The sequence below is a fragment of the Strix aluco genome, chromosome 16 (assembly GCF_031877795.1).
Source record: "Strix aluco isolate bStrAlu1 chromosome 16, bStrAlu1.hap1, whole genome shotgun sequence".
Classification (NCBI taxonomy): Eukaryota; Metazoa; Chordata; class Aves; order Strigiformes; family Strigidae; genus Strix; species Strix aluco.
The window spans coordinates 13,768,783-13,781,212 of NC_133946.1; the positions used below are offsets into that span (position 1 = coordinate 13,768,783).

The 12,430-nt window shown below is 44.5% G+C and overlaps 1 protein-coding gene across 7 annotated transcripts in view; it reads right to left on the reverse strand.

Annotated features, from left to right (window-relative positions):
- TUB (TUB bipartite transcription factor) overlaps positions 1-11,602 on the reverse strand; it is a 154,404-nt gene extending 142,802 nt beyond the window's left edge. For 4 of the 7 annotated variants that reach the window (XM_074841730.1, XM_074841729.1, XM_074841727.1 and 1 more), the window contains exon 1: positions 11,262-11,593. In XM_074841730.1, coding sequence (XP_074697831.1) covers positions 11,262-11,317 — 56 coding nt within the window. In that variant the 5' untranslated portion in view covers positions 11,318-11,593. Of the gene's footprint in view, positions 1-11,261 lie in introns of all 7 variants that reach the window. The other 3 variants (XM_074841733.1, XM_074841726.1, XM_074841731.1) reach the window with 3 other exon arrangements.
- Between the last annotated feature and the right edge of the window lie 828 nt (positions 11,603-12,430).

A 12,430-nucleotide genomic window follows, 5' to 3' on the forward strand; every position in this document is an offset into this window, starting at 1 on the left:
GCACAGATTTAAGTCAGAAGGTAACTGAATCCTCCATGCGACAGGTCAGGCAAAAGCAAACCAAGTGAACAGCTGTGAAGATCCACCCTTGCTTTCTCTAACCTCGTCCACTGCTGAGGTGCAACAAAATATTACTTGATTTTTTTTATATGGTCCGTCACCAGGGATGTAACTGCAGTAAAACTGGAAAGAAAAGAAAAGATGGTAAAGTAGCAGAAAAAAGGAATACAAAAGAGAGGACTTAATAGAGATGGGAGAAAATAAATCATTTTCCTAATTTTCATGTATTTTTAAAGGGGTATTTCCTGCACCAACACCTTTCCAGACTGAGGGGTAAGGATATGAATTTGGCTAAAAAAAGCCTCATCTAGTGTCCCTAAAAGTCTCCTATGATACCCAGAGGGTGTAGAAAAACAACAAAGGTAAAGTTCACAGTTACAGGACAGACAAGATGGCAGAAATAGCACAGAGCACGCCAGCAGCTCTCAGGGAGCATCATAGAGTGAACTTCACTGTAAACATCTAATTGTAGAGACTTCTCATCTCGCAACATCTGATAAGAAACATCTTTCCTACACCTGGGTGAGTAAAAGACAGAGCGGCTGGTTGACTTCAGCAACCAAATTCCCTAAAACGTACTAGATAACACTTCTTGCTTCCTCAGCAATGTTCTGTGTCTTATATTATGAGATTATTTCTCTTTTTAAATCCATAGATCAGAGTATTCTTAAGCCCACCTGGGGCCAGGAGGGAGAGCACAAAGCTGCAGTTAAATGTCAGCCCACAAGGCTTTAACTAAAACAAAGCTGAACAAAAATGTAAATAAATCAGTACTGCTACAGTGAGCTGTTCCCCTGGTAGCTTTGCTCTTCTCACTTCTACTGGCAAAGCCGGGCAGCAAGGCCACCCTTGTGCATAACATTCAGGTGAAGGTGAATTTTAACTTAGTCTAATGAGCATTTAAGAACAGTTTCACTGTACCACAATCAGTGGGATCTGAGTACATAATGGAATAGTGCATTGCATAGGGATGGGTTTTTCAGTTGTACCAAACCAAAAAAAAAGTTATAACTGTAGACCTCCTGTAACTAATGCATGGGAAAAAATTGATGGTACATGTGGACAGAATCCAAGTAACATTATAAACTTTTTGCATCCTTTTCACACCATATTAAAAGCCTGAATCTTAGATACTTCAGAAAAGGCTCATTAAAGGGCTCTAGTATTATTCTCTGCCAAATAATCTGTTTTAGCACTCCCTCTTCTTGCCTATTCTTATCAAAGTCACCTACCCTGACTTGCCAACTACCTACACAAGACTGGTGAAGAGAAACTTAGCAAAAAAATTGATTCTATTTTCAACACTGACATACATTATTTCATTTACCGTACACAGAATTCAGAATTTGTGTTCTGCTGCACTATGACTGAGATGACATTAAAAAGGTAAACTCAGATGTTACAGCTGTAGAAAAAGAGCAATCATATGGTAAAGAAACCAGAGACCTGCAAACACACTCAGAGCCTCATGCCACCGCTGGAGCATCATACCACTCTGGATGCACAAGCACTTCTGTGCTGCTCAGTACATCAGAATAGTAAATGCATAAAAATACGAGCAGCTGCTCTTTGTGACAGAGTCTGTACCAAACAACTGGCCAGGAAAGTTACTGATAAGATGCAAACTAATATTTTTTGCAATGTTGTTCTCGGCAAGGTTCATAAGATCCACAGAAAAGGGACTTCAGCATGTATTTCAAATCATGCAGACAATCCCACCTTTTAATGGGGGAAAAGTGAAAGCAAAGAGAGATTTTTAGCAGAAAGATAATTGTCAACGCTAAAAAAATCAAGCTGAGGCAAAGATAAATGCATAGGTCCCTCTAACAAACAGGAACATCACTCAGCAGCAGCCTGCACCCAGGATCCGGGGCTGTTCCTGCAGCACAGCTCCCCCAGGCTGGGTGGAACGCTTCACGCAGGACGAGCAGAGAGAACACAGCAGAGCACCCATAGTTGCTAATCAACGATAAGAGCTTACCTAAACAACCGCATTTTTGTCTCCTGAGACAGGAACAGATACAATTTGTCTCCCACACATACAGCATCCTTACGTTTGACTCCGAATTCAGCATCTCATTAGATGACGTTAGCAAATCCACAGCACAATCACAACAGAAGAGCCTCACTGCAATGGGTAAGAAACACAAGTATTTCTGCTTTTGCAGACATTTTACCCTAATTACATTTCAAAACAACCTATTAGTCCATACGTAATTTTTTGCAGTGAATTAATCAAATACACGTAACATAGGGTAAAGACGCTACAGTGAACAAAACAGAGTTTGGTCACCACATTTGAGCTTCAGTCAACCACCCAGGCACAGATATGTTTGTTCAGGATGCCTGCAGTCCCAGCCTGCCTAGGAGAATGCCTGTTGGACAAATTTTGGCTTCACTTGCTCAGGAGCACAAGAGTGGGTGCACACAGCAAGGCCAGTGTTTCCCTTTGCCTTAGCAGCAGCCAAAAGCTGAAGCCCAGGGGAGACAGTAAGTATCAGGAAAATATCACTGCCTTCCCTCCCAGCCTCCCAAGCAAAAGGCAGTGTATTTGCACTTGATGATACCATATTTAAGATGATGTATTTAATAATACCTGTAGTCAGACTGAAGCTCAACTCTAGGAGGTCCAAAAATCATGAACAGAAATATCTGTGTCTTACCCTCAGCGCCCTTGCAAAGAGCACCAGGAGCTGATGGGGGGAGTGCACCTTCACAGAAGGTACAATTCTGACACTGACAAAAGTAGTGCAATATTTTATGGTTGCTCATTATTTTTCATAAGAGAAGGCAAATAACATCTGCATGACACAACTTCCAAATACAGAGAGGAGAAAAAAGCTCTGGCTTTTAACAAGTCTGGAACATTAAATCTCAGCTCTGATTTAAGGCCACTTCTTATTTTTCAGTCCAAAGTTCTTTTTCTTGTTATATATACACATATATTCCAAGCACGAGTAAATTGCCTTGGATCTCAGTTCACCCATTGCTTCAGGAACCATTTTACATTTGCAAAAGGATGAATGAAAATAGCCCAGAGTCTATGAACATCTTTGACTGTAGTGTTCAACATTCTGTGCTCCTCAAGCTAATCCTCTTACTGTGATTAGCAGAAGAACAGAAGGGTTGTAAGGAGGGACTTAAATGGGCTTTGGCCTCGACCTGGGTTCACAGCCCAGACCAGCTCCTACACTTCTTGCGTGAGTGACCCAAACTGAATTTCAAAATCCCCACTAATTAAATACATTCAAGGGATTGCTAGGAAGGAGAGAAGAAAAATAAAGCATACCAGAGAGAAAAAGATGTTTATATGGTGCACGCTCAGGGTGAAAGGAGTGAAATCTTTGATGGTGGTGGTGGTGTGGGTGATGCACTTACTGGCAAAACATGGCAGTGTGTCTGTGCATACCAAAGAACACACCTGGGAAGCAAAACACAGCTCTCTGCAGTGTTGAAGTCTTCTCCAACTGTTGAAGTCTTCCCCTGCTCTTGACCTCAGCATTCAAGCATTCCAGATACATCCAAGTGTTGACTAACATCCCTCTCTTCTACAAATACAGGTGACTGCTAGCAGAATTCATTCTGGCCATCTTAAAGGCTCACGATATACTAATTTTTCACAGATACAAGAATAAACAAAACTCAACAGGTATAAACTGACATTTTTTGCTGCCCTGGGGTGCTTGTGGTTAGCCAGGGCACCAGGGACCTTTTCCCATGTAAGCAGTGAGCCTCCTCCTTGCAGGCTCCACTTGCCGGGATGTGTCTGAGACAGACAGTGCCCCATGCCTGCTGGAAGTACTGCACTTGCCACTAGCCAGGAGCACAAAGCCAAAGGCAACAGGCTTTCAGGGTGCTGGAAAGATTAAGCTAGCCATTTCAACCTCCTCTAGAAAGTGATGGTTATGGATATACTGAAACAAAGAGATGCTTGTTAGCCTGATGAACATGACTGCGTGAGGCTATGGTTTTAGCCCAGTGGTATGACACTTGAAGTCGACCAATGGACCCTACCTAATTGGGTATGGCAAAAAAAAAAGATCAGCTTTGGCCTTTGCAAAGAACAGAATGAACTGAATATTATTTTTTTCTCATCTTGGAGAAACACCCCTTAAAATCATTGATGAACAAGCTTTCCCAGACACCATCAACCTGCCCCAGCTGTGTGGCTGCTGCTCACCAGCCAGCTCCACATGCAGCAGCCGCCCTGCACCACCGTGTCAACAGCCAGGATTGCTCTTCTGTCCTCATTCACTTCTGAAGGGGAAAACCCTCTGCTGGTTTTCAGCATGAACATTATTTCTCAGACTTCCATTAGTAGTGACATTTACACAAATCACGTATTGGAGGGAGAAAAGTTTTTCTTTTTATGATAATGCAGATCATGAGAGACAGGGTTGATTTTCTTTACGATATAATCTGATTCTGAAAGCTGCAGTGAGAGCACAAAGAGTCTCTGATAGCTCAAAGCTGTGATGTTCTACCTTCCTTGTATGGTGCACATATTCAGGCACAGAAGAGATTGTCAATTTTGTGCCCCAGCACCAAAGACGAGGCACTTAGTGTGTATTTTAGACATGGTAAAAAAAGGCATTCACACAGAGCATGTGATATGACCAAAGAACAAGGAAAGAGAAAAGTGCTAATAAGGACATACCAGACCAGCATTTCTTACAGCATATCACACACTAGTCTCTTTATAGCCATTTATGCTGGTTTCCTACTGCTGCTTCTACCCTGAAGAAATGCTTGAGTTGTTTTTATGGTTCAAGAGAAACCCTGAATGCCAGTTTTAAGCATAAAGTTTTACAGAGGCCTTGGAACTTTTACAGAGGTCTACAAATGTACTGGCAAGAGATATGTATATTTTGTTTCTAGTTTTCTCTCCATCTTCTTCTAAAAGATGTCACAAAATTTGTTAATGAGCTCTCCAACCATGAAGAAAGATGAATATCAACACAATGCTGAGATAATTTGCTATATTGCTCTTCACTCTTCATATTTAGAGACTATGCTGCTCCCCCCACACGTTCACAAAGAAAAATTTACAGTTTTAATAGCACGCATTTAAAACTAGTTTAAACTTAAGAATTCCTGCTAGGCTGACTCCACACCCCCCCCCCCCCCCCCCAAAAAAAAAAAATATACAAAATTATATTTCTGTCTTGATACTAGAATTATAGCTAAACATGTAAGGGGTAACAGTAGATGGCAACAGCATTTATTCCACATTTCACTTCAATAGCCACCTACCCCAGAGCAGATGTGATGCACAGAAGCAGGTCTATATTGTGTGAAAATACATTTAATCACTGAAGTTCTCCGCTTCCTTTCATTGGTATTTGAGAGAAGTAATATAATTGGTACTGAGACCAAACCAGAAATATCCAGAGCTAAATTACAGTGAGACATGAGGGAAATCTAAGGTTGATGAGGAGGCAGCCACTAAACAGGGGAATTGTCTTTTTGAGGTTTGTTGATGTGGATTTCAGAGATCACAGTCCAGTTCTCAATAGAGAGAGAGAAATCCCGTGCTATCATCCCTGCAAGTGGACCCACAGAAAACTTCAGATGGGGTGTCACAAAGGTTTCATTCTGGCTTCACTTGAGGGGTAGCTGATTCTACCCCTCTTTTTGTACCATAAAACAATTTCCACTTGTCCTCACAGGTGCTTTGTCCGATGGCTACAGCTATAAAGATATCTACTCCAGGAGGAAACACTTAAGGACACAAGATGGCAAAGGAGAGAAGGGTGGTAGTGGCTAAGGGATTCCCTCCTCAACCTGCTTCCCCAGTGTGCTACCTCCCCTTAACAGCAGACTTAGAAATCACTATCAACAGAGGTTCAGGGCATCACACGTCATCCACCTCCTGATGGCAGATCAGCACACAAGCTTGAGATGGCTTTGCTGTGAATGGAGAGAGGAGCTGCTCCTCAGTCTAGTCCAAGCGTGCTCACTGCAGCAAGCCTGGGAAGGTAAGAAGTGTACATGCTTCGGGATTTCACAGCTGCTACTTCAAAGAAGAGAAGGAAAAAGGAATTACAGTTTTCCTAAGAAAGCCTCTTTAGATGAAGTTTGGAGAACAACCCCTACATATTGATGACAGCATGTCCCAGAAAAGATCAAGGTAGAGGAGTTTAAAAACAAGATCTAAGATTGAAAACCTCCAACACCATGCCCCGAATACACAGTCATAACTCTTCAACACAGGATAAAAAAGGCAAAACAGTAGCTTCAAAAGGAAGCCACAAACAACACTAATATCCAGAATAGACCAAAGATACAGATTAATAGAAAAAAGTTTTCAGCTGTCTCCAACAGTTGAGACATCCTGAGAGTAAGCTTCCCAAAATATACTTCCAAATGTTAGCAGAAGAAAGCCTACATTAATCACAATGTGAACCCAGTACGGCTGCACTAAAGCCCTCCAGGAAAAAAATAGAAAGTAAGTATGGAAATGAAGCAAAGAGGATAGGAGAGAAAAACTCAGGAAGGTATGTGAAGAAGGAAGGAAGCAACTGCAGCTTTTACTGCCTCCACAGCTGGCATTTTATTGTGGTTTGTTGGTTTGAATTATTTTTTTTAAAAAAAAGCAACACTAACTTCTTTGTTTATGCATAGGTATAATCTGCAGGTTAGCCATTCCTTCTGCTACAAAACTCTACTGGTCCTGCAGAAAAACCTCCAGACTAGCTGTTCAGTTGTGATCCTCCTCACAAGTACTACGCATAGTCCACTGACACCTGAAAAACCTTGCAAAATCATGCAGTCCACTGCTGCCTGGCACAGCTTTTCCAAGCTGCAGAGTCCCAGTCTACAGTATTTACCCATATATTTGATTGGTCTCCTGTGTCCATGAGCTGACTGAATTCTGCACACTTTCTTAAATTGTGCCTTTCCAGAGCATGGATTCAACTATGTCCATGGTATCAGAGAACCCTCAAGACTTCAGGAGCACCATTTTGAACTTCAGTTGTCAAATTTGGGTGGCATTGTTGAGAGTTAATGAGCTCATGAGAATAGCTCTTCAGTCTTATACCAGCCAAAACCTATTCTCCATTTTCACCTTCCTATCATATTAATGACTCTTCTCTCTGAGCCTCCCTTTCCACCAGGGTATGACAGGAAGCGCTATATGAAACCTCCACTTGCCACCACCATTTCCAGCGAGTGCCAACACAAGGAGGCTTCTGGATACCCCATCTTCTGCTTCTCATTTCACTCCTGATGGTGCATGTTTTCAGTAACTGCTTGACTACAAGTTGCCAAGAGGAAGTCAACTTCACACAGCGTTCAAGTCCTACCTGATCAGTGCTGGGTACCACCAGCAACTTCTCCAGCACAGAGCAGAGACCCTTAAAAGTACAATTCCCTGTGTACAGACCATAAATCCTACAGTAGTGTATCAAACCCGAAGAGAGTACTACATAGTGGCTCTTACACCCACATGGATGACATTTGAAATCAGTGAACTGGGGGGGTTGAACACTTCCTGAAAAGCTTGATGGGGAAACACTTTACTAGTCCCCATGTGGTATCCCTGAGAGTGAGGTCCTGCACGGCCCCCGGACAAAGCTGAGGGTAGACAGCAGGAGTGCTGACGGACATCTGCCAAAACCTGCACTGGCAGGGAAAACCAAGAACGGGAAAAAGGGCAGGTTTGACTCCACTCTGGAAGACAAGTGTTTCTGCACACCCATGGGACACAGGCATGGTGAGCAGGTAGCGCATTGCTCATGAGGAAAAGAAACCAAATAGAAATGAGTAGTAACTGTCCAAAAAGCAGCATATCGCTGAGGGCAGAGAGTCAAAGAGCAGCATTATCTTACTCTAGGAATTATCCAGCTGACTCCAGAAGCCATGAGTGTTTCTAGGACCTTCAAAATATCCCCAGTTTTTGTTTAAATTGCTGTCTATCCTCTGCTTTTGGCTGGCAACATTCAGAGTGACAAGGAGATTATCACAGCAAAGACGTGCCCAAGATAAGGCTGGCCTTTTAGGAAGGCCAACAAGTCAGCCACACACAGTCATTAAGAGCCTTTTCATACTGTAGCTGTTTCTTTTCACACTGTAGCTGTTTCTTTTCACATACACATTGGTCTAGTTTGGGGAAGGGTGGGGGGAAAAGCTTTACTTTGGTTAGGAGAGCAGTTGAGGTGAGCTTTGATGAATAGTCTCTTCTCATTGCATGGGGTTCCCTCATCTCGAGTTTCGCAGTCAGTGTTTGGACTTGCTCTTCATTGCACAAACTACCTGCAGGAATGAGCAGTGGTTTTTCTGTAGAGAAATGCTGCGCAGCAAGTCCAAGGAAAGACCATAATTACAGGGCCAAATGCTGAGATACACAACAAATGCCATATAAACGCCACTAGAAAAACTAGAAAATTTAGAAGGGACATAGCAGCTCTCCTCTTTTCCATGGATTTCTACCATCATGCTTCTTACAGAGTCCAGAGTCCAAAACCTCTGTTTAATTCCCTTCATCTGATTTAATTGATGATGAGCATTTTTTTAAAATGATAGATGCAATTGTATTTACAGGAGGCAGCACCTGCTCCATCAGCCCTGTCCCTCTGTAACCGCAGTGCTGATTCATGGAGGCCAACACCAAGAGGAGAAATCTGGGCGTGCATCCAGAGGAGCAGTCTTTGGCTTTTGCATAGCGCTTGGCTGTTCATGGTGCTGCCCCACACGTCCATGGAGACAGGTACATGCCTAAACCCCTTCTGGTCCAGGGAAATAGAGGGGGAGAGACAAGCAAAATGCACAGTGACTTCTGCAGGTCACACAGTAATGAGTAACAGTGCTAGGAATTGTAAATATTATGGTTTTACTCAACAAAAGTCTCTGCTGCCAGCTAATGTTGGGGAAGCCCCAGCCTGAAACACTCTGTCACAGAGCAGCTACACTGAGAGCAGTTGTGACATTTTGTGGCTGCTAGTGAGGAGGAATAAGCCAAAAATTATCACTTGGTTTCACAGGACTCTTGTAAATGAGGTAAGTGTCACTAACTGTGCTTTACAAGCAGCAGCATTTCTTGCCCAAGGTTACAAGTGTCCCTTGAGGAAAGAGCAAATTAGGTTATTTAACTTGAAAAGCAAAGCTCCTACAACTCACTATGCTGAAGCACAAGTTTCATGAAATCTTGCAATAACTTCATGTTCCTGTCTAAGCCCCAGCAGTCATGTAAGCAGTCATGGGACAATCTCAGCTTACAGGGACTTCGTGTGAGCCTGCAGGTCAGAAAGGCAACCTCACCCCGCCACAGCACAGCCCAGGGGCGCACACCACAGATGCTCAGAGATGCTCAAAACGAGCACCTCCTGTTTCTTTCCCTCCCTGGCAGAAAGTTCTCCCAAGCCTTTTTTCTGTCGTTGCTCAGTGAGACCAAAGATGGGGCATTGAACATGCTCCAAATGCAAATGACAGCCACGGGGGTTTGGATACAAAAGAGTTCGCTCCTTCTCCTGTCACGGGCCTGGGCACCAGAGGGGAGTGGGAGGACAGGCTCAGTGTGCGAGAACAAGTCTGCACCATTTCTCAGAAAGAAAAAACTGTGAGTAAAAGCAGAAATTCACTCCTCAGCCTCCCAGTACTGAAAAATATATATAGTATCCAGGCACAGGTTCACGGAGCTTGTATTTATTAGGAAAAAATGTCAAAATCTGGAAACTGGACACTAAAAAAACCAGCCCAGGCACTGAAATACTGCATTTTCCCCCCCAGATGCAGTACAAAAGCCAAGCAGGGTAGCACACAAGTGCAGTATATCTCCCAGGTGCAAGGCTCAAACAGTAATCAGTGACCTCTGTCACAGTAAGGAAGACTGAAAACTGGAGAAATAGATTGCAAGCAATACCTAAGATTAAATAAAAAAGCAATAGCCCTGGGAGAAAGCATCTAGTAGGAGCTTTTGTGAAATTTCTGGATTGTTTAGGATATCAAAACTGCTGCAAACTTGTACTGCATGGGACAGACCTAAGCCCTACAGGGTCTGAAAGCTGCTGTTTCTGAGGACATGGCATCAGATGGAAAGCATCCTCTGTGGGGGAGAATATATACATAAAAACACAGCTTGTTGTATAAGTCAGCTTTGCATATACATAAACATATACACTTTTTTTTAAACAAGACACCTTTCCCATTGCTACCACTGTACGCATCTGTATATATTTTCTGCTGAGGCAGTATGAATGTACTGAAAAATGAGTGAAACTCTTTAAATGCACATATAAACCATACAAACCCACACACCCAGGGAGCGTGGGCGACACTGAATATGTGTTTAAGCCCTGAAAACCACTTCCAAAGGTTATTTCTTCAGAATATTGTGGTGGCTTGCAGTAGTGATTCAGTGAGATGCTAATACTAACTGCTTAGCATCTGGCTTCATTTCAGGTGTAACATTTACACAGACAAAAAGTAAAAAAAAAAAAAAAAAAAAAGTATGAAGTTTGTACCTTTTTTATTTATCCAGTCTCAAAGAACCTGTCAATCACAACTGTGAATCACATAAAAGCAAAACTAATGCTACAATAATTTTCCATTCCCCGGAAGAGGAAAAGCATGCATACGTAGTTGCATCTTGATGTGAAACATGCTGTGAATATTTCAGCTGTCTCAGTGAGACACCTAATTCAGCACCCTCAGCTCTGTGATACCTGGGCTGTACACACCATTCTTCACAGCTTTTGTTTGAAAATATCACTCTTTAGCCACGTCCTGGCTCCCTGGCCCCTTCCTTTCCCAAGCTTTAGTTTATATTTGTAGAAAAGATCTAGGTGGCGGATTTGAACAGCAGTTACTAGAGACCCCTTTTCAGAAGTGTGGGCAACTGCTCAGGCAATCCCTGCATCTCAGTTGCCCTGCTCAGAGGAGAGCACCCGGGAAACCTTTGTGCTGTACTGCTCGGGGCTGGGAGTGACCCCCAGTCCTGCACAGCAGGGCAAAACAACCCCCTGGGTTCCAGACAAACGCCTGCTAAACAACAGCAAATGCCGCTGCTCGAGTCACTGAGAAACCAGGGTGCCTCAAGTGTCTGTCAGACTGTAAAAACAGCGTCAGGAAAGGTTTATGCTTTCCTGAAGAGGGCTCTCGGTCTCAGTTTATATAAACAGCTTGCCAGTTTTATAATACCAGGAAGGAAAAAAAAAAAAAAAAAACAAACCAACAACAAACCAAAATAAGATAGACAATACCTGTTGTAACTCCATCTACTGTAAGACATGGTCCTGTTGCTGCCGACACCATCCATCTCCAGCTCAGCTACTGCACTTCCAGCATCCCTCACCTCCCACAGGTGCTGGCGGCCAGGCTTGGAAATCAAACACCTGCCTGAGGACAGGCCCACCGCCGCGATGCGGGCGGACGCCTCTGGCCTTGCGCAGCGGGGCCAAAATTCACTGCTGAGTGACGGCTTCGCATCGAGCTCTGGATGCACGGAGCAAACCACTGCCCGCGCTGGGGAGGGAGGGATGAAGGGAGGGGGAGGCTCCCAGGGTCCCTGCCGGGGGGACCAGCGGCAGGATGCTCTCAGCTGCCCGGCAGACACAAAGGCACTCAGGTAATAAACTGGAACAAGGGTGCTAAGCTGCTTAAGAGATATTCAGCGAAGCCGTGCTCAGGAGCAGCCGCTTGTATGCCTCCTGCTCCAGCACATGCGCTTTATTTATTTATTTATTCTGGTTGCCACAGATACGGGTCCATCGCTCTGACATCAGCCGTCTCCCACCCTGCTGCGGGTCCCTAGGTCTCACCACCGTGATCTTCCAGGCAGACAATGATCACAGCCCCTGTGTGCAGGGGCAGCACTGGGAGCCAGCCACGGTCGGGCAGCTCCACAGGATCACCTCCCCGCTGGGGACACGGCCCTGCCACTCATCCCACCGCACCACCCGCTGCAGCCCCTCCACCTGACGGGTCGGGGTACAGACTTCTGCGGGGGTCACTTGGAGTATGGCAAAAATGCTTGGCGTACCCCATTTCAGTCACTGGTTTTGCACAGCGCACAGCCCTGGTTTGCCCCAGAGCCGGGCAGAATGACATCCAGCCAGCCTCGGCGTGACTCTTGCTGAGCACAGGTCTCAGACGTAGGACCAAGAGCCAAGCCACACTTCATGGCTCCTGCCTGCATTTCCCCGGTGGGGACCAGCAACGTTCGGTGTTGGGGCCCATGCCAAGGAGCTGCAGGTCTCTCACTGAGGTGTTTCTCACCTCCGCCAGCTGAAGGTAGCACAGGCTGTGCTCTGTTCCCAGGTGCCCCATCCACACCTGTGTGCTGTGGGGAATCAGACCTTGCTTGCTCACTATTTTCTGATCAGTCCTGATAACCTCAATATGAGGGGACTGTGACACAGTAGTTCAAACT